The sequence below is a fragment of the Plecotus auritus genome (genome assembly GCF_963455305.1).
Source record: "Plecotus auritus genome assembly, chromosome: 3".
NCBI classification, from domain to species: domain Eukaryota; kingdom Metazoa; phylum Chordata; class Mammalia; order Chiroptera; family Vespertilionidae; genus Plecotus; species Plecotus auritus.
Genome location: NC_137772.1, coordinates 155,590,588 through 155,613,689, shown reverse-complemented (window position 1 = coordinate 155,613,689; position 23,102 = coordinate 155,590,588). Strand labels below are relative to the sequence as shown.

The 23,102-nt window shown below is 38.8% G+C and overlaps 1 protein-coding gene across 1 annotated transcript in view; it reads left to right on the top strand.

The window, feature by feature from the left end:
- TRHDE (thyrotropin releasing hormone degrading enzyme) overlaps positions 1-23,102 on the top strand; it is a 386,033-nt gene that overhangs the window by 189,138 nt on the left and 173,793 nt on the right. Inside the window, exons 4-5 of the mRNA XM_080660595.1 lie at positions 4,873-5,027; positions 9,151-9,264. Coding sequence (XP_080516721.1) covers positions 4,873-5,027; positions 9,151-9,264 — 269 coding nt within the window. The remainder of the gene's footprint in view (positions 1-4,872; positions 5,028-9,150; positions 9,265-23,102) is intronic.

Below are 23,102 nucleotides of genomic sequence, written 5' to 3'. Positions count from 1 at the left end.
GGAAGCCAGCTGCCTGCTTAGGTCACCACTGCCTGATATTTTTGGCACCAACCTTCAACTGGCCCCTCACCACACCCTGCTTATATGCTGTTGGTCAGGCTTTTGCTATCTGATGACTGCTCCCTAAGTGTACTTTCCTCTTTATTCCAAACTCCCAGACTCTGCATCGGGCCCATGTCTGGAGTCATCTCTTTGTGCCATTTGAGCCAGTCCAAATCCCAGTGTGTGGCCAGATTGGCTCACTTAGTCTTGGTACCTGACTGCTTGGGGCTCTGGAGAACTCCAGCACACAGAGGTGCCTCTGTCCTGCAACAGGCTTGGCTCTAAAGGATTGTTCCCAAATTCACAAGTTCCTGCAAGGAAATGACACCAGATATGCTACTGCTGTTGCCATCTGCTGGTGGCCGGCAGAGTTGGCACAATGTTGTTCTGTCACCTAGTTTGCTCATATTTAGGGAAGATTTCCACTTAAAATCTTGTGGAAGAATGTCTGCTGTGCACTTGCAGTTTGTACTAATTCTTGGACCTACGTTCTTCTCCATCATATGCATCAGCCACAATGACCTTCTTTCTGCTTTTCTTGTTTCCACCTTAGGGCCTTTGCATTTGCTGTCCCCTCCTAGACCACGCTTCCACAGATCTTCAAACAGCTGGCTTCTTCCATTAGTCACATGTCTGATGAAATGTGATTCCCTTTCTTGACCATGCTATACCCATCTTACCCAACCTGTCAGTTGTTGTCTTACTCTATTATATTTTCTTTGTAGCATTTATCATTTACTAAATTTCTTTCACTTTATTACTTGTTAACTGACCTCCTTGTCCTATACACACCCACATATGAATATAAGTGCCATGAGAGAATGGGGCAAGGAGCTTGAAGTAGAGAGCAATGGTTATATTGAGCAAAAGAGATGCTCAGTATATACTTGTATAAATAAATACATACAGTGCCTCTGTCTACCTGTTGAAATCTTATATTTTCAAATCCAACTCAAATATTATCTCTTTCAAGAACCTCTCCAACCAGATTTGTTTTCTTTCTCTTTCACAGAACTTTTTATTCTTTCTTTATTTCTTGTGTTAAGCTGTCATTCTTTATTCAAAATGTCCTGTATACTAGTACAGGGACCATCCCTGACTTAATTTAATATACATTTCAGACTTAAGGACACAGCAAATACTGAGAAGATGTTTGTTGAAGTCATAAAGAAAATCAACCATATTGTAAGACTGTTGATAATTTTATTCTTTTTCTTGTTATGAAATATTTAAGGCATACAGAAAAGAATGAATAATTGTATAAATAATACTCATGTACCCATCACCTGCTTTAAAAAAGTAATATTGAAGACACATTTGATATCCCTTGTGTGTGATATTGTGATTCATAAGAAATATATAGATGACAAAATATGTATTTTCTTTTTTTTAAAATATATTTTATTGATATTTTACAGAGAGGAAGGGAGAGGGATAGAGAGTTAGAAACATCAATGAACGAGAAACATCGATCAGCTGCCTCCTGCACACCCCCTACTGGGGATGTGCCCGCAACCAAGGTACATGCCCTTGACCGGAATTGAACCCAGGACCCCTCAGTCTACAGGCAGACACTCTATCCACTGAGCCAAACTGGTTTCGGCTGTATTTTCATGTATTTGATTCTTTCATGGTTCCTGGCTTACAGCTTTCAAAACCCTTGAAATTTTCTAATCAATTACAGCAATAAAGTTGTCTTTTGTTATGTTAATGTGCAACTTTTTGAATTCACCTGTGGATGGGGCTGGTTGCCAGGGGAACCAACCCTTTGACTGGGGGGTTGGGACTTTCTCCCCCCTGGAAGGAGAGAGGGGCTGGAAATTATCAATGGCCAATGATGTAGCCAATCATGCCTATGTAATGAAGCCTATGTAATGAAGCCTCCATAAAAAGCCCAAAAGACAAAATTTAGAGAGATTCTGGGTGGGTACACACCTGGAGATTTGGGGAGGGTGGGACCTGCAGATTGTATGGAAGCTTTGTGCCTTTCCTCATACCTTGCCCTATTCCTCTCCTCTATCTGGCTGTTCCTGAGTTATATCCTTTTATAATAAACTGGTGATCTAGTAAGTTAAATGTTTCTCTGAATCCTGTGAGCCACTCTAGCAAACTAATCAAACCCGAGAGGCGGTCATAGTATCAGCATAGAAAACCATGCCTCGTCTTTCCCCATTGCTAGTGGGAGTGGGGTTCTTGGGGTACCGCTGGAGTAAGCATTTCCAGAGGCTCCCACAGGAGTATGAGATGTGGTAGAAAGCTTGATTTTTGTGAAATTACATCCCTGGGTTTCCAAAGTTCCGATTCCCTTAGTCTAGTCATAGAAGAAGTGTAGCAGTGGTTTCAGTAGAGCTAGAAGCAAAGCCAGTGTCCAGAGTTTCCTTTCCACGTTGGAGCTGGTCCAGTACAGCATCAGGCTAGTGCATTCCATTAGTTCATTGTGTCTGGGGTCCACATGGCTGTGGGCCACATGGGACAATGCCAGAAAGCCACGTGTGAGCTATGGGCCAAGCATGTCAAGAGGAACTAAGAACATGAGAGAGAGAGAGAGAAAGAGAGAGAAAGAGAGAGAGAGAGAGAGAGAGAGAGAGAGAGAGAGAGAGAGAGAGAGAGAGCTTCTTTGTTTAGGGGATTAGATATCCCAAATTTTCACAGGCTTGCAGTGGCCATACTCACTCTGGCCACCACCTCTTCTCCAGGTGTGATTGACCAGCAAGTACCTTCTCTATGTCATCCCAACTTTACTGGGCATGTGGCTCTCTTCTCTATGTGGTTCTCTCCCCCAATGTCCTACAGGGAATATGCCTGTAATGTCTTCCCTTTGCTCCTTTTCTATTATTAATAACTGGTTAATTAGGATAGTATCATTAGGAACCTCTGATGTAGAGCATCTATGAGAAATACAGGTAAACCTGGGTGTGTGCTGGGGGGAAGTCTTGTAGGACTAATTCCTTAACCTGTGGAATCTGAGTCTGTCCTCAGGTAGCTGGGTAGATGGTCAAAATTGAGTTCAATTCTCAGACACTCAGCTGATGCCCAGGAATTGCTTGTTGGTGATGTGTCCAACTCTTTTCCAGCTTCCAAGTTGAAATTGGGTTCAGGAACCTAAAAGATAGTCTCTCATCCATTTTTCCTTCTGTCTTCCATGAAGCAATCATGATTCTGAATTTGGTATTTATCACTAGAATATGTGTGTGATTGTATGTGCAATATATCATTACCATCTGTCTTGGTATTTGTGTGCATGTGTGAGTATTCACTTGAAATACATGGTATTATTCTGCGTGTTTTAAAGTAATATATGGCAAGGGTCATTTAACATCTTAATTGTTCCCTCAACATTATGTTTTTCAGATTATCCATGTTGATATATATAGTGTTAGCATCTGCTGGTGAGATCACTCATGTCAATGGCTGTATAGTATTCCTTTATACTATATCTATTTCATAGTTCCCTTGCTCATTATCTTCATCAATGGCTTTAGTTTTCCATTTTCACTCTTACAGAAGTACTGCAGTAACATTTTTGTACCATTTTTTTCCCCTTGGCATCCTAGGGAGTTACACCAGGGTTTGTTTATATTGGGAAGTGTAACTTCTGGGTCAGAAACTATAAACTTTATGTCATTGTGATTAAGAGCAAGGCACTGAGCCAGGCTGCCTGGGTTTGAATCCTTACTCTTCCACTGCTACCTTCCTCAGGAAACATTGAGCACCAGCTATTTGCAGCTATTCTCATGAGCATGCATCTCCTACCTCAACCCCTGGCATCAAGCACTGGGCTCAAGTCTCTTTGGCTGAGGCACATCCTGCTGGAACCAATTCCCAGCTGCCACTGCCTACTCCCGGAGCCAGAACCCAGCAGGCATAGGGCTTCCGACCTAATCACTACTTTGCATTTTTGTACCGTTTCTGGTCCATGGAGAGGTTCATTTTCAAGCCTGCAGATATTTTTTAGTTTTCCCTTTTAATATTTTATGTGTCATCACTATGTGTTTGGAGTGGAGGGAATACATCAAAACATGAACTTATTGTCACCCTAACCAGAAGTTTATAATACCTCCATAACCTTTTAAAATAAGCACAAATATTAGAATCATCTAATCATAGATTTTTGGAGTTGGAAGAGATTTTCAAGATAATGAGAGCCAATAACCTTGTTTTATAGGTGAAAGAATTGTGGTCTCAGGAAAGTAAGTAATTTACCAATGTCTTATCTCTAGTTAATGGTGGAGGCAGGACCAGAACCGAAACTTGCATCTTCCCTCAACTGTCCTTTTGCCATTATATTCACTATCATAGTTTTCCCTATATTTGTATGTAACAGTTTCTATTCTTAATGGAACTAAAAAAATAAATTAGAATTTAAGAATTTAGAAAAATGACATCGCATTTTTAATCTGATAGGACATGTTTTCTTTTGAAAAGTATCAACGTAAAAGTAAGAGTACAGTATTCACTGCATTGAACTGAATATATTTCCATTCAAAGGCACTATGTCTTCTGACTCTGTGGATTCCTGCTGCATTTGGTTTCCTTGACTTTTTGAAACTTATCAGGATGGGCCCATCAATAATGGTGCTGATACTTCCAGCCTCTGACTGCATTGGGTCTGAAAATGAACTGTGATGAATGGACGTGGCCTGTGTGTACAGTGATAGCCTATATTTCTGCTGTCATGTAGAAATGGCAGGTAGTTTAATTTCGGGGGAAAAATTACTAAGAAAGAGCAAGTATTCCTTCTAATTAGGATTTCTTGACTTTTTTTAGGATATGAATTTAGATTCTGGTATATTTGTTAAAGTCTTTGGAATTGTTTTATTCTATTTCTAGATCTTTTAGCTGTGCCTAAGCATCCGTATGCTGCTATGGAGAACTGGGGACTCAGTATTTTTGTGGAACAGAGAATACTGCTGGATCCCAGTGTGTCATCTATTTCTTATTTGCTGGATGTCACCATGGTCATTGTTCATGAGATATGTCACCAGGTATGAGAAAAAGGATCAGGTGTAAGTATCATTGCACATTATTGAGAATATAGAATGATTTCAGATACATTGATTAGGACCTAAGATGTTATCCTCCCAATTAAGCTTTAATTATAGAGAGAGCACTGTGTAGTTCTTTCTAGAAGATATGTCGCTTTTCTCAGGTGACAGCATAAACAAAAGCAAACACACTGATCACAGTGAATAAGCAACTGTCATTCAGCTTAGTGGAGGCGTGGGATGGCACTGCCTCTTTTGAGACCCAAACCAGTCACTACTCCTTGTCAACCTCGCTTTACTTTCTTGTGATTACTGGTGTGCATATATGGTAAGTGCAGTGAGGGAGATGATTTATCGCATTGCTGCAAGATGCGGCTGAGTTTTGTGTACGTGTCAAAATTTGCTTTTGCTGAAATCAATTCGTTACTCCCGTTTTCCCATCACACAGACACTTAGGAAGTCTCTCACTAACTCCACCATAGACTCTTTGTTCTCCAATGATTGAGATTTTTTTGTCTTGGCATGTGTAGAAATTCATATGGAAATTAGCCAACTTTGTAGTGAAGCTAAGATAAAATTAATTTCATTTTGATTTTATGCGCTTTCTTACAATGAGTGGATAAATGTTTTACAGAGATTTCACAATGCTTATTTAAATCTTGATTCTAGCGAGAGGGTAAAAAACCCTGAAAATAAACATTCACGCTCATAGAAAGCAATACCTGGTTACCAGTAACTACGAATAATTCTTAAGTGAAAACACCAGAAATCTCATACCTATGATTTCAGCTTTTTAGAAACTCAAAACCCTTTTTACAAAGCTAGTGAAGCTTAAGAAAGAGTGATATGGAAAATGCTGTCAGTTAAAGAAGGTGAACTGCTAAATGCTAATACCTGGATCTTGACTTAATGATAAATTGGTCCAGGCCATATGACCATTTACCTAAATGTCAGCCTTTTGCAGTGAGCCTGTAAGATGTCTGTACCTGTCGTGCCGGCAGGTTGGACATGTGTTCCTTGCCTCAGAGGCTGAAAGGAATCCATGGCAGAGATAACCAGGCCTCCTCTCCTGCACTAATGAGAAGGGTTTCCAGCTCAAAATACAATTTTTTGAAACAAAAGCAGTTTTCTTTTGGGACATTCCTAGACACAAGTTACTTGTACATTTCTGTCAAAATAAGGGCACATTGGTAATGTCATCATTGTTCCTAGAACTGATTTAATTTGTTCTTTATTCTGAGTTATTTTCTTGTTACAGCTTGGTAGTTAGTGCCAGGCTACTTACTAGTAGTAGGAGGGAATGTACCAGTTGTTGGGAGAAATATATAACAATTTTCAATATCATTACCAAATTATTTTCTACATTACCCTCTCTTCCCACCTATTTGTTGTAATTATTTTTCTTTTATATCATAAGATTGGTGTTTATTGAAGGAATAATATATGTCAAGTACTCAGCACAGCACCTGATGGGTAGTAAGTGCTTAAGAAATCATAATAAGTGATTATTATCTCCAAATGAGTCACAGCAAAACATCACAGAAACACATAAATATGAGCACTCTCCCCACGCAGGGCAGATGTGCAGGGCCTGTCTGCAGCTATTAACCTGCTCTTCCCACACAGGCTGCCAGGGAGCCGCAGGCTCACCTGTGGCTCCTCTCCATCCACAGGGCGCTGAGGGGAAAGCTTTGCTCAGAGGCGCCAAGCTTTCAGTTCCAGTTTGCACTCATTAAAAATCTTATTCTGATGCCAGTCAGGGCAAATGGCATCGTGGGGCAAACTTGTTAACCTTCATCACAGCCTCGCAGTTCATCTTTGTCACCGGGGTCTCATCTTCAGACCAGTGTACCCCTCCCTTTGTGAGGTCACTCTCCAACCCTCCCCAACAACCCCAGACCTTGCCGCTCTGACTTCCCAATTTAAGAATCTGTCCTCTCAACCATGGCACTTAGGAGCTGCCAGTTTCTTAACTCTTCTGTGCCTCCGTTTCTTGTGTAAAATGGGCTGGTAATAGTATTTACACTTTAGGATTATTGAGAGGACTAAAGAAGTTTTCCCAAGAAAAGCACTTAGAATACTGGTAGTCACATAGTACATGCTCAGTAAAACTAACTGTTATGACTATGGTTTGCCTCCACTGCTGCTGAAGCAAACTCCCTGTAGCTTTGTCTTATTTTCTGAATGTTTCCTTCCCTTCAGCCTATGAGGTGGACCTGACTGGCCCGAGACTTCTCCCTCATTTTTTGAGTATCTGAGGGCCTGGATGGAGGAAGAGTAAATACTCTTTTGCCTGTATCCCTTTTTGCTGTTTTCAAAGAACTATCCTCTCTATTAAAAAACCTCCAGCTCCTCTGAAGTTCTTGTTCTAACCATTTCCCTCACTTTCTGTCTTGCTCTTGTACCTGCTATTCCTCAGATTAATACAGATCACATGCCTCCTCTGCTTAGAACTCCTCTTGACACATTGTCACCATTCTTAAGACAGGCTTTCAATTTAAAGCAGAAACTTACATTTTGATCATCAATACAAATATTTTCAATGTCATTTATGCTGTGGTAATCAACATATTCAGTTTCCTCTTATTTGTATTTAAGTTTAGAGATCTTGTGTGATACTTTGTTTGTCAATTAATATTATTTATTTTTAAATTTTATTTTTATTGTTGACACTATTACAGATATCCCCCCCCCCCCCCACACACACACACGCACTCCTGCCCTCCTTTGCCCACCTCTACCCAGCCCCCGCCCCTCCTCCCTCTGGCCTTCACCACCCCTTGTCTGTGTCTATGGGCTATGCATATATGTTCTTTGGCTAATCTCTTCACTTTCTTTCATACAGTCCCCCTCCCGCATCCCTCCCCTTTGCCAGCTGTCAGTTTGTTCCATGCATCCATATCTCTGATTCTATATTTTTTGCCAGTTTATGTTGTTCATTAGTTTTAATATGGAAACACTCAGTCACCGACCCCTTTACCATAGCTCCTGAAGCTGCCTGTACATGGTTTGATACTTGTCCACCATTTCCTCCTATTTCTTAAATAACTCATTCCCCCTTAGAGTGTTCACATTCAGGGTTGCTTAGATCTGTATAGCATCCTATTGCCCAAGGCTTTCTCATAGCTGGCTCCTTCCCATCATTAAAGTCTGAGTGGAAATGTCATCTGCTTAGAGAGGAGGTTCTTGCTTTTACAATCTAAGGCAATCCCTCCCCAATTCCTATCACACTTTATTAGGATTTCAGATTATGTTGGTCATTTGTTTACTTATTTTTTATTTTCTAGCTCACCTCATTCCCCCTGCCGCCACAATAAAGTGTCAGCTGCATGATCAGTTCATCACTGAATCTAGTCTTTAGGTTGGCTCCTGGAATATAATGTATTTTTTTCTTTAATTAAAAAGGAATTCTTTTAAACTTTTGCCGAACTTAAACAATGGTTTCAGAATAAGGCATCATGAGCTAATCATGATACTTTTTTTTTTTTTAAAGGATCTTAGCTATTTCTTTGGCCCAATCCCTCATTATAGAACCTTGGAAAGAGTCAGGTGGGGGCATCTTAAAAGGCCTCAGCTCCTTCAGTCAGCTGCTGTTTTCTCTGAATTGCTTCTGCGTCTGGAAGGCGATGCTTCAGTACTTCCTGTGATGCCGCTCACTGCCTCTGGAGGGAGTATTTTCCATCTTTGGCCATCTTAGTCTGTTGGAGGGTCTTCTGCATCTATCAATCCTAATTTTCATCCATTGGTCTTGATTTGTTCCTTGTAGGACCATAAGACACAAGTCTTTTCCTCTGCTACATCTAGGTCTTCAAATATTTGAAGACAACTGTGACCAGTTTTTTCCTCCTGAGTCCTTTCTTCTCCGGGTTTAAATTTGTGTGTGTGTGTTTTCTTTGATTATTTTATTTTTGTTCTTCTCTGAATTCATTTATATATATAAAAAAAAGCTAGTGTTATCCAAGTAGTAAAATAAATCAATAGTCTTACCACAACCCATTTTAAGATCACCAAGTCCATTGAAGAATGAGTTCCAGTTATGATAATCATAGTTGAATACACTTCATTTTAAGTATACATTTGATTTTAGCGTTTTAGCTGATACCCATTCATTTTGCTAATGCAGTGGTTTGGTGACCTCGTGACTCCTGTGTGGTGGGAAGACGTGTGGCTGAAGGAAGGTTTTGCTCACTACTTTGAATTTGTTGGCACAGACTACCTCTACCCTGGCTGGAACATGGTAAGTGTACTGTCCTTTCATTGTTTACTAGTACAACTCCCAGTGAAAGGTTGCTGCTACACTGAGCTTTTTTTTTTTTTTTTTAATCATTAAAGGTGACTTAAATTACTTACTGATGCATGGAAAAAATTAGATGTCCAATCAAGATGCCCAGTAAAGAAACCAAAATTTTAAATTTGTATTTTGTAATTTTAAATTTATAATTTTTTACATTAAAATAGTATTCCCAAAGAGTTATCTTTTAATTATTAGAACTACACAGAATTTGGTTGGTTATATGTTGATTTCAAAATGCTAAAACTTTTCTAAGTATAAATGTTTAGGTTTATTGCAGTACTAGAGGCCCGGTGCACGAAATTCATGCATGGGTTGGGGGAATGTCCCTCAGCCACCCTGCACCCTCTCCAATCTGGGATCCCTTGAAGGATGTCCGACTGCCCGTTTAGGCCCGAGGGATCAGGCTTAAACGGGCGGTCAGACATCCCTCTCACAATCCAGGACTGCTGGCTCCCAACCGCTCACCTGCCTCTGCCTGAATGCCCCTAATCGCTTCTGCCTGCCAGCCTGATCACCCCCTAACCACTCCACTGCCAGCCTGATCGACACCTAACTGCTCCCTGGCCAGCCCTATTGCCCCTAACTGCCCTGCCCTGCCGGCCTGGTCACCCCTAACGGCCATTCCATGCTTGCCTGGTCACCCCTAACTTCCCTCCTCTGCAGTCCTGGTCCCCCCCAACTGCTCTCCCCTGCAGGCCTGGGTCCCCCCACAACTGCCCTCCCCTGCTGGCCTGTTCTCCCCCAACTGCCCTCCTCTGCCAGCCTGGTCACCCCTAACTGTCCTCCCTGCTGGCCTGATCGCCCACAACTGCCCTCCCCTGCAGGCCGTTTCCCCCCAACTGCCCTCCTCAGCTGGCCTGGTCCCTCTCAACTGCCCTCTCCTGCAGGCCTGGGTCCCCCCCACTGCCCTCCCTTACTGGTCTGGTGTCCCCCAACTGCCCTCCTCTGCTAGCTTGGTCACCCCCAACTGCCCACAACTGCCCTCCCCTGCCAGCCATCTTGTGGCGGCCATCTGTGTCTTGGAGTGACGGTCAATTTGCATATCACTCTTTTATTAGATAGGATTTTATGACAAAGACAAACTATCCTTTAAACAGACAATGTAACAGTAACTAATAAGTAATATTTTAAGTGTATAGAACTTTTCAATATATAGAAAAATGAGAATTTAATATTTTTTCAATGTGATGAAACACAGAAATAAGCTAAAGTTGTTGATGTATTACTGTTGTAGATGTACATAAGGAATAAATGAATTAATAAGATGTGATTAAGTTTATGAAAAGTTGTGAACATTACACTCTACTCTAGGAACATACCTGCATATGTGAACCGGAAGTGGGATTCATTGTCCCTTTAGCAGTGAGCACTCTAGCCCAGTGGTCGGCAAACTCATTAGTCAACAGAGCCAAATATCAACAGTACAATGATTGAAATTTCTTTTGAGAGCCAAATTTTTTAAACTTAAACTTTTTCTAACGCCACTTCTTCAAAATAGACTTGCCCAGGCCGTGGTATTTTGTGGAAGAGCCACACTCAAGGGGCCAAAGAGCTGCATGTGGCTTGCGAGCCGCAGTTTGCCGACCACGGCTCTAGGGAAAAAAAAGTGGAGAGAGGGTGTGATTTTTATACATCTTTCAATGTAAACTATTCATTTTCTATAAGCTTCCATTAGTCAACAGTGACTATATTATTAGTAAATGGAACCAAGAATATATGTTGTTTTGGAACTCAAATTTTGTGAGTGTTTATAAAAGTTGCAGAAGGTCAAATTTTACCTATGAAACAGCATAGGTGATAATATATAGGGGTTGGAAAAAGTTGGTTTACAATTGTGAGTAGGCGAAACACAGAGTTTATTGTTGTATTATTATTTACTCTTGTATTATATATTTTTCCATATGAACAACTGCAATCCTACTTTTGTCCACACCTGTGTATTTATTTTATACTAGAGGCCTGGTGCATGAATTTGTGCATGGGTGGGGTCCCTCTGGGTGGCCTGCAGGGATCGGGCTGAAACCCGCCACAGTCCAAAGCAGTCTGCAGCTCCTACCTGCCGTTCCCCTTCATCCTGGCCCCACTGTGCCTGCTGCAGGCTCGCGCCCAATCACTCCCTATCCAGAGAGGCTCGTAGCAGCACTTGCCAGGCATGAGCCCTGCTTCTGGCGCCCTCCCAAGGGAAGTGGCCTGCGGGATTGGGCTGAAACCAGATCTCCGACATCCCCCGGGGGGTCCCGGATTGCAAGGGGGTGCAGGCCAGGCTGAGGGGCTCCACCGATGTACGATCGGGCTGGGGAGGGACTGTTGGAGGACTCCAGGGTGTGTCCTGTCCATCTCACTCAGTCCCGATCTGCCAGACCCCAGCAACAAGCTAACCTACTGGTTGGAGCATCAGCCCCCTGGTGGTCAGTGCATGTCATAGTGACTGGTCAACCCGTTGACTGTCTGCCCCCTAGTGGTCAGTGCACATCATAGCGAGCGGCTGAGCAGCCTTAGCATATCATTAGCATATTACGCTTTGATTGGTTGTTTGGTTGTTCTGCCGTTCGGTCTATTTGCATATTACCCTTTTATTATATATGATCACTCTTTTTGATGTGTAAAATATTTATAATAAGTGATTTTCTAATTATGTCATGATTACAAGCATGATTTGAAGAATATGTAAATCAGGGTGAAATATGAAGATGTCTGTAAGTTATGATATAACTTCTCTACCATAAATTCAACCAGGTCTGCTGAGCAAAGCATGTGATCTGACATATCTCATAGAAAAAAAAAATGGTACAATGGTATATACAATAATTACATGTTTTAATTAGCTTCTTATAGTTTTCTCCATATTTTATAAAGGCAACATGGTTTATTTGTACAAACTATGAGATAATTTTACTTAGCTTTATGTATCTAGGTATATATGTATATGTGATATAGTTTTAAAAATCTTAATTGAACTGTTGTATCATGGTTTTAAATTAATTTAAAATGCCTCTAAAGAACTTCAAAGAATAATCACCAATACTATATAATATTAATTATTTAAGTATCCTTTCACAAATGTAAAATTGAAACTTAATGTATAAGGATATTGAAACATTTCCAAAAGTATCTTTTGGTTTTAGATGACTTTCTGCCAACTTTCTTTAAAATTTAATTTTCATTATGCTGTGGATTATTACTGAGTCATAATTTCATTATGCTTTAATATTAAAACATGTCCTTTTTACAAATGACATGTTACTCATATAGGTAAGCTCCCCCCCTCCCGCTCATACAGCTACCTATGATGAAATCCTCCCTATTAATCATTATGAAAAATACCAGTTGGATTAAAAAGTCATCAAAAGAATTATACATGGCATGAAAACTGACAGCTTTCATTGGTTTCATCATAGTAATATATCCTAAGTTCCAATGTCCTTAGACTGGATTTTTTCTTTGAATAATTTTTTTTTTAATATTCCTTCATCATTTTTATCAGTTAAGTTATAAATGTAGGCCTTCTGGAGAACATTTTTGTAAGTAGTATTGAGAATGAGCACATCTGACACTTAGTTCTTTTTTAAAAAATATATTTTTATTGATTTCAGAAAAGAAGGGAGAGGGAGATCAATAGAAACATCAATGATGAGAGAGGATCATTGATCGACTGCCTCCTGCACGCCCCACACTGAGGATTGAGCCAGCAACATGGGCATGTGTCCTGACTGGGAATTGTACTGTGACCTCCTGGTTCATAGGTTGATGCTCAACCACTGAGCCACACTGGCCGGGTTGAGACTTTATTCTTAGTAGACTACAGAGCATGCACTAGAAGTATAAAAACCATGGGGTGGTCAAATATAAGATTTCATTTTTTGTAAATCTAAATTTTGTAATTAAGAAATGGCAATTAATGATGACACAAGTCCTGTGACACAGAAGGGTCACCCTATCAAACTAAAAAATGGAAGATTAAACTCCACCACAATTAATTAGGCAGTGGGGAGGAGGAACAGGTCTTCTTATGATGCCTATTTATGTTGAATTATAAAGATTACACATACTTCTGATCTTTGATTGCTTTTGCGTTTTAGTAGCTTTCTTTATTTAGTTTGTAGAATACCTCAATAGACTCAATTTAAAAAGCCTATAAGCCGAAACTCTTAAATAAATTGCTCCTCCATATATCATTAAATCTTCTTTGCAAACAAAATTTTAAGAGTAAGTTAGCAATATAAATAAAAGAGGATTTTGAGTGACTTTAAGGCTGTGCCAGCACTATTTTTCATATTGGCATCAGCAAAAGAGTGAAAGAAATACTAGGAAGAGCAAGAGTGATGGCCGTGTCAGCAGTGACTAATACTGTTGTGATATGCACAAAAGCTTTCCTAGGCGGGCATGACTTGTGCTTCGCTAGAGCTAAGCCTAAATTAGGGAAACCAGAAGTCAGACTCCTGTCAGGAGTAGAGAAATGCAGGAAGCTGACCTCTTTTGCTTTACCATTTTATAGATATGGGCCTTTACAAGTAGTGTGATGTAAGGTCAGGGGAATGGATTGGAAAGAAGATATTCAAATACTAGATAAGGCACTTCTCTGACTCATCATTCGAAAAATGGGGCAATCGTACTGGCTTAGCAAGCCCATATAATTTTGTGAAGATAAAATAACTTGCTAGGTCTTTGAAATGTATGAAGCAGTACACGGGTGTGAGCAGGGATGGTGACCTGGAAAATGAATGCTCCATTAGAAAGGTGCATTGATTTTATGTATAGATGCCCTAATATTTCCAACTCCAGTAGTCTATTTTGACACTCTAGATTTATAACAATTATATATAGATTACAAAATAATTACTATAATCTTTGTATCTATACTCAGTCTCATCGAATCAATTCTTATCTATACAGGCAATGTAGACTATTCTATAAGAACAGTGGCCTTGTATAATGTTTCATTAATCAAACAGTGTCAAGATCATCAGAAGCAATTCTTCAGCTCAGGGCTAAGGATATATTTCATGGGGCAAGTAGTCTTTTGCTTGATGTTATTTTATCAAAGTTGGCTTTTAGTGACAACATTATTGGATGGATCAAGTTGCAGTATGTTATTGATGGCAGTCATAGTCAATCTTACTGTGTTTGCTCAAAAGGAAGAAAAGGAGACTCATGAAACAGTCACTACACTTTAATAATTCTTGATCATTTTAAATGGAAAACATGTATGATAAAGTTTTAAAACAGGAAAAGGATATATACTAAAATGATACTACTTATTTTACAGAGCTGGTGCTGATGCAGGCAAACTCATATCCCCTGTGCATACTGCTTAGGTTTTCATTATAATTTGTAGGTGTGTTCTTTGGTTTACTGAATATAGTAGTGTAAGGATGTACTGCTATAATGAGCATGACTAAACATTAGTGTATGTTCTTTTATTAAATGAATCGGGATGCGATGGAGCTTCACACAGCAATAACTTTATATGCTGATAAAGTCTGCAGACTGGGAATTTTTCCTAAATTTTCACGAGGACACATACATGGACATAAAGATAACTATTAACTGAGAATTATGCAACTAAACTTGATCATGCTAAATACTAAGGATATCTTAAAGTGCATTGCCCCAAACCTTGATAAATGTTCTCAATTTTCTCTATCATGGGCAAATAGAAAAAACAAATTCACTATCATTTTAATATGCTCCAACAAAAATTACCTGCAAAATGTAATAGGCATTGCAATAAATTGATCTTTACTTTAAAAATTGTTTTATTTTTATTCAAAGAGAAGTTGAGAAAATTATTGTGAATTGAAATAGGAACAGTAGTCTCTCCCTATCTGAGGGGAATATGTTCCAAAATCCCCAGTGGATGCCTGAAACAGTGGGTACTACCAAACCCTATATAGACTATGTTTTTCTATGTATATACACATACCTGTGATAAAGTTGAATTTATAAATTAGACACAGTGAGATATTAACAATAATACTATTCATAAAATAGAACAATTATAACAATATATAAAAGGCTAATATGCAAAGTGTTTCCTTGGAAGTTCGACCAGGAAACCAGGAGTCTGATTGTTTGCTGTGACATGTGCTGCTCACCAGGGGGTGGCATGGAATGAAGGAAGGGCCCGGCCAGCAGCTGGCAGCCAGCAGCCGGGGAAGAAAGGCCCCAGCGGCAGCCAGAAGGCCCCAATCGGCCCTGATTGCTGGCCAGGCCTAGGGACCCTACCCGTGTGTGAATTTCGTGCATCGGGCCTCTAGTACTACAATAAAAGTATGTGAATATGGTCTCTATTTCTCCTTCCTCCTCTCTCTCTCTCTCAACTATCTGATAACTGAGATGGCTACTAAGTGACTGACAGATGGGTAGTATATACAGTGTGGATACACTGGACAAAAGAATGATTTATGTCTTGGGTGGGATGGAATGGGACTGCGTGAGATTTCATTATGTTACTTAGAGAAACATGCAATTTAAAACTTATGAATTGCTTATTTCTGGAACTTTCTGTTTAATATTTTCTGACCTTTATGACTGGGAGTGGTTGACTGCAATTAACTGAAATCATGGCAAAATAAAACCACAGATAAGGGGGGATACTGTAGAGGGCTAATTGAGTTCAATGTTTGTTTTTGCTTACAGTTTAAATGTAAAGATTCACAGCTTAGTCGTTCTAATCAAAAATAAACACTCTAGTATTCAGAAAAGTGGAGAGAAAAATCTTGGTTTTAGTAAATATTTTACTTGTTAAGCTGTTCTTTTCTCAAGTCCACCTTTGATTTAATGTCTACAGGAAAAAAGTGCTTTCACATGCTTTTTAATTAGTTAATATATGTTTCAATGATAGTTGGTATATTAGTACTATTGCTTATAATTCATCAATATCAAGATATATTTGCCCAGTTGATATATGGGGTCAGAGAAAGACAGCTTGGGAATTAAATATTCATTTTAGAATCTTACCCTATAAATACTAAATACTAAAGAAATTATATATATATATTATTTTTCATATAGTTGTGTTTTTTTTATTATGATCAAAATCCACATATCATATTTTACTCCTAAGGTTTCAGTAAATTAGAAGGTGATCCAGTTGTTTTCAACTGGCCAGTTATATTTTATTCTCAAATGACTGACACATATTGAACATAAAAAATTTAAAGGCTTCTTATGGCCAGTCCCAAGAGTCTGTGGTCTTTTTGATCCTGCTCAGTAGCTTAAAAGTGACATTTACTTTGAAAGTCTAGAAGGGAGGGAGAAGGAGTGCCTGCTTGGGTCTCCTGGGGGGTCACAGTCTTCAAAACGGACATCTCTGTGCTTTCCCTCACCCTTCCCTTCTGCCCCCACCCCACACACACGTTATTTTTTTCTGCTAAAAACATAGACTTGTTTTTAAAGAGTAGAAAAATATTTTTTCTCATTTAAGAGTAACTGGGGAGCTGGAGCCTTGTCTTCTGGGAGAAAGGGTTGCTTTTCCTTTAATGTTGGTCAGAGTAGTTTTAGGCATTGGTAGAAAATAGGTCTATAGGAAGACAAAGACTACACAGAGCAAGAGAGAGCTGGAATGAGGACAGCAGCTGATGCCATTAGAGGAAGGGGTTTTAGTTCAATGGTTTACATGTCTGAAGTCTGAGTAACTGTGGGATGAGTTTTAATGTGCAAACATCCAATGCATCAAGGATTAGACTGACACTCAACAGTGTACAAATTACAGTTACCCCACAAAATCTTAGTGTTAATAAGCAGGCCACAGACGTGGATTCTAAGTGATGGTGACTGAAGAGATATTACGAGTTTCTAGCAAGGAGTAACGGTTAAAACGGGAACTGCACCTGTTACACTAACGTTAAAATACCTCTCACTGATGTAATAACAGATTGTGTTTACATTTTCTCTCTTATGGGGACTAATTCTGCATTTAAAAAAATATCTCAGTTGTTCTGGTAGGTCTGTTAAGGCCATCTATAAGAAAAAAGAAAGGAATAAGGCTGGATAATCATGTGTTAATTGTTGAAGTACAATTGATTTAGAAGTTTCATAGCACAAATATATTTCGGATGATAAAAATACTATTGAAGAATATATACTGCATTCATAGTTTGTTTACTCTTGTAGTTCTTTTATAAGAATGAAGACTTTGGCTTCACAGCTCTTTGGGAAATGGAAGCTCTTGAAAAGCTTAAATGTTATCAAGGTGTGTTATGTCCCAGGAAATGTGAATCTACTTCACTTGATGTTTTAAGTGGAAGACTAGACTAGCTTTTATTAAATAAGGTTAGAAAGGGAAAAAACCAAACATAATTCATTACTATTTATGTATTTCACGGATGTTTCTATATATTCAGGTATATGTCTGGGAGGTTTCTAAGTCACATTGCCTCATTTTTTTTTCTATATGATTTTTAAAAATTTCAAACAAAGCTGCAAATTCAAATTTCATGTATGTTTTTAAAAGATAATTTTTTTAAAAAACTCAAAGTAATTTAGTTCAGAAAGCTGTGAAGTGTTTGGGGTGTGTATATTTTAAACTTAAAGACAAAAGATAAATGAGCATTCCCTTTGGGATAAAGTATTTTCTTCCAAAAACTGTGTTCAGGTTTGCAAGATGTCAAGGTCTTTCTATATTTATTTACAAGTTTCAAAAGCAATCAATACATTAACAGGATTAAACACTTTCTAAGAAAAGAAAAAACTATTACTGAACTTGGAGCCTAACAATAATGCAAGGGCATCCTTTTTCATATCAATCACAAGTAAGAACATTTTGAAAGCAAAGATATTTAAACTTTTTAAAATTGTCAGATGCCACTTGATAAATAAAAAAATCGGTAAAGCCAAAAATTTATTACAAATTGATGCACATTCTGTTAGACATCATTGGCAATAGCAGATCCTACCACTGTTTAGTCTGTCTCTTTTACCACCTCTGGTAAAAGTCTTTATTTTCCTACAGTATGTGAATGGTTTAACATCTAATATTATTAGCCTTTTCCCAAATATGTTAAAAAAATTGCTTTGCAAAACCTCTAACATGAACACACCAAAAGTGAAAGCTGGGGACTAAGTGGGCAACCAGATAATACTTTATTAATTTTTAAATTATTAATCACCCTTAAAAGGCAGCTATCTGTTTTAAAAGACATTAGAACACAGCTCATTTCTAAGCAAGGAGTGACTGTCTCAGTCCAGAGCACTTTATGGGACTTTTTTCCTCCTTTCATCAAGGTTACTTTAACACTGTTCAGATGCTACTAAACATAGCTGTCAAGAAAGTAGTTATCAGAACATCAAACCTCAGGGAAGGTAGGGGAGGGTGGGGGTAAGGGGGAGAGATCAACCAAAGGACTTATATGCATACATATAAGCCTAATCAATGGACACAGACAACAGGGGGGTGGGGGCATGAATGGGAGGTGGGGGGTAATGAGGGAATAAGGACACATATGTAATACCTTAATCAATAAAGAAATTTAAAAAAAAGAAAGTAGTTAAGTTCAAGGGATACAAATAAAAAAATGCAAAAGAGCTTCCTGTGAAGAGAAAGCCAATGAGAGAGAGAGAGAGAGAGAGAGAGAGAGAGAGAGAGAGAGAGAGAGAGAGAGAAGATAATGTGAGGTTGAGTTTGATAACAATTTTACCTCAATTACTCCAATAACACTTGAATTAATAAAGACTTAAGTAGTATTTACTGTGTGACATTAAACACTTACTAGTACATCTATTTATTCTCTGCTTTATTTTCATTGGAAAATAGAGACTTTGATACTTTGATATCTGGCAACAAATGTATACTTTTATCAGGCTAATTCTATTTGATGAACTGACTATTTAAATAATAAATACATGAGTTAAAGTACAAAATGTGTTATTTAATAAATTTCACTCATCAAGTTAATATTTTTGTTATAGTATTAGCCATTTGAATTATTATTTACTTCACAAATTAAAATGAAATGAAATGAATTAACCACTTGGTAACCATGTTAGTAAGTTCTGAGAGGTGATTAGCTTATCCTTGGAATCCTAGACCTGAATGCTATAAGAAAGTTTCCATTAGCATTTGAACAGAAATTTAATCTGTTTAAGATGATTTTTCAGTATGCATTTAAAAATACTCTGAATTACATTTTATCAATCAAATACTATAGTGCTTAATTAGCTTATTATTAGTGTGCCTGCAAAATAGAGTGCCTTGTGATGGATGTGAGAAACAAGTGTGTAAATATCAAAATGAATGGCAAATTTAATTTTATTGAAATGTCTTATCAGCTAGTCAAAAAATTAAGCACAGGATAGAAGAAAAAACTCCAACTGCCTAAGTAGAGATAGGGTTATTGATAAGATGGAGAAACTGTTACCTCTCAGGAGCTTAAAATCTATGAAGAATTTCCTGAAGTGACATGTAGAAGAGTAGGAATGAGTTCCTTATGTAACAAAGGACAGGAAGTAGCTATCTCCCACTAAACAATAGGCTTCCTCAAGCTAGGGATTATTTCACCATTATTTGTCAGCGTTTTGCCCAGAACATAGAATCTATAAAGTGTTCAATAATAAAAGTCTGGCCAAATGTTAAAAAAAATTTGAAATGAAGGTCACCAGATCATTTATGCTAAATCAAAACAGTTTCTATGTCTATAGTAGGAACTCATTTATTGGTTTAAAAAGGATATTAAAATTAAAAATATATGAAACTATATTGGATCAATGTTTGAAGAAAAATAGAGGGAAAGGGGTCAAGAAATTCTAAAAAATAAAGGGAAGCCAAATAATATGAGCATTTTAAGAAGGCTATCTGAACGCCCCTGGCATGTAGTGATTGTTCACAGAGATTTGGGGGCTGCTAGAATTAGAATGAGCTGTGTAATTAGACAACCCATTCATAATTATTATTGTGTCTGACATTATTTGAAGTACATTTATAATTGTTTCTTAAGACCCTGGAATATCATAATTAATAAAAATGTGAGTGACTAATAGATGGTAACTATGCCAATGAATATTTCTATGCCTTGAAGCATCCTGAGTAGGTCTGCAGAAGGTTCAGCATTTGGTTGTGTGAAATGCAGAACATTTTGTGTTTGATCTTAGCATTTTCCCTCAGCTGGGTTATATCTTGGATAATATGAGACATGACACATTTAACTTGGATGTCCCTAACAAAACATAAGGCAGCTAAAGGATGTAGTCATTGAAGAAGCTAACAGCTTAGCCCACTCTCTCTGTGCTAGTCATGTTTGAGAGTATGGTAGTTCATAAAAACCTGTGCAGGGAGTTATTTGGGGTTATGAGAGGAGTAAAAAAATCATCCAAGATTTGCTTATAGAAATATAATTGCTTTTTTAGTTTGTACATTGAATAAGTCATCTTAGAACATTTGTGGCTTGGCAGTGGGTGAAATATGCCAATAGTAAAAGGAACACACATTTCAGTTATTCATTGTAAGCTGGTGTAAAATCACAGAGTAATATTATATCACTAGGGATCTGCCTGGATTATGGTGTCCATGTACCACTTTCTGTAAAATGTTATGTAAATAAACACAGAGGTACTGATTTCATTGTAGTCATTAATGGTGACTATTTCAAAAAAATATTCCTCAATGTGTACTATATATGTGTGCATTTACACAAGTTTGACTTTACTATAAATGGACTGCATTAATAAGCTTCACATGAAAATGATTAATGTCTTGAACATGTGCATTTTAAACATGAGATTTTGATATGTTAATTTTTAAAGTACATTATTTTACAGAAACAACATTTATTTTAGCTAGCTATTTAAGTTTATTTAATTTAGCAGCATGATTTTGCTTTCTGTGAAATGTTAACAATTCAACTAAATAACGACAATATTCCACAGGTCTAACCAGCTGATTTCCAACTGAGTAAAATTAAAATATCTTTGGACATTTAAAAAATTTACAAAAGTCAGATGACAATAGAAAATTACAGAGTACAATTCTTTTGACATTTTAGAAGACTTGATAACCAAATAATTTCTAATTTATAAATATGACATTACTAGAGGCCTGGTGCACAAAATTCGTGCATGGGGCAGGTGTCTTTCAGCCCAGCCTGCACCCTCTCCAATCTGGGACTCCTCGAGAGATGTCCGACTGCCCGTTTAGGCCCAATCCAGGTAGGATCGGGCCTAAACAGGCAGTCGGACATCCCTCTCACAATCCAGGACTGCTGGCTCTCAACTGCTCGCCTGCCTGCCTTCCTGATTGCCCCTAAACCCTTCTGCCTGTCAGCCTGATCACCCCCTAACTACTCCCCTGCCAGCCTGTTTGCCCCTAACTGCCCTCCCCTGCAGGCCTGGTCACCCCTAACTGTCCTCCCCTGCAGGCCTGGGTCCCCCCCCCAACTGCCCTTCCATGCAGGCCCAGTTGCCCCCAACTTCCCTCCTCTGCCATCCTGGTTACCCCTAACTGCCCTCCCCTGCAGGCTTGATCACCCCAACTGCCCTCCCTTGCAGGCCTGGTCCCTCCCAACTGCCCTCCCCTGCTGGCTATCTTGTGTCCACATGGGGACACTCATCTTTGACCACATGGGGGCAGCCACCTTGTGTGCTGGAGTGATGGTTAATTTGCATATTACTCTTTTATTAGATAGGATTAGATAGGATAGAGGCCTGGTGCATGGGTGGGGGCCGGCTGGTTTGCCCTGAAGGGTGTCCCGGATCAGGGTGGGGGTTCCTTTGGGGCGTGGGGTGGCCTGGGAGAGGGGCCTGTGGTGGTTTTCAGGCTGGCCACGCCCCCTGGTGACCCAAGCAGAGACCCTGGTATCTGGGATTTATTTATCTTCTATAATTGAAACTTTGTAGCCTTGAGCAGAGGCCTGGGCCCACCAGGGCAGGCAGAAAGCTTGTCTTCCTCCATTGCCGGGGGCAACCCAAGCCTCCTGCTCTCTCCGTGACCACAGCCATCTTGGTAGGGTTATTTTGTATACTCGCTCCTGATTGGCTGGTGGGCATGGCTTTGTGGGTGTAGCGGAGGTATGGTCAATTTGCATATTACTCTTTTATTAGCTAGGATGTAATGTGTTTACAAAAGATGATAGTTGCAAAGTTACTGAGATGTAATACCTCATAAAAAGACAACTGATGAATATGTTCCCCAAGTGTGTTTATACTTCTTCGAATTTTTGACTGTATTCCTCTGCTTAAAACTTTGTCGTGATTTGAATAAGATATGAAGAATATCAGTAAAAAGCCAAATTATGCAATGGTGGGCAGTCTGTATTCCTTGTTCTAGACTCGTTTAAGCAAGGGCTTCAGATTAGTAATAATTCATGTGGCATTCTGTTTAACCTGTGGCTCTTTAAATGTCTTTATCTTGTGGTAGTATAGATTCCCAGTGAGGTAAAACATAAATTACATATATCTTATCTCTTCTCTTTGGATCAATTGAGGTTGAATCCGCATGGTCATAGACACTGGAAGCATTTTTTACCTATGCATTAACCTCTGCTGTCTACTTCCCTAGTACTTTGTTAATGTTGCTAATACTTCAGCTGTCAAATAGTATTATCTTCCCTATCATAATGGGAGTTACTTGAGGCAGGAATTGTGTCTCAATTGTGTTTGATTCCCAGCCTCTAACACAAGACATATATATATGAAGCCATCAATAAACATGTATGGAAGTAGATTACATTGTTTGAATATCTTTTATCAGACATTCTTACTGATTTGACTCTAAAGATTAGAAAGTGCCTTTATCTTCATTCAAGAGGATATTGTGATATTAAAAACTGGAATAAGACATTGCTTTACCT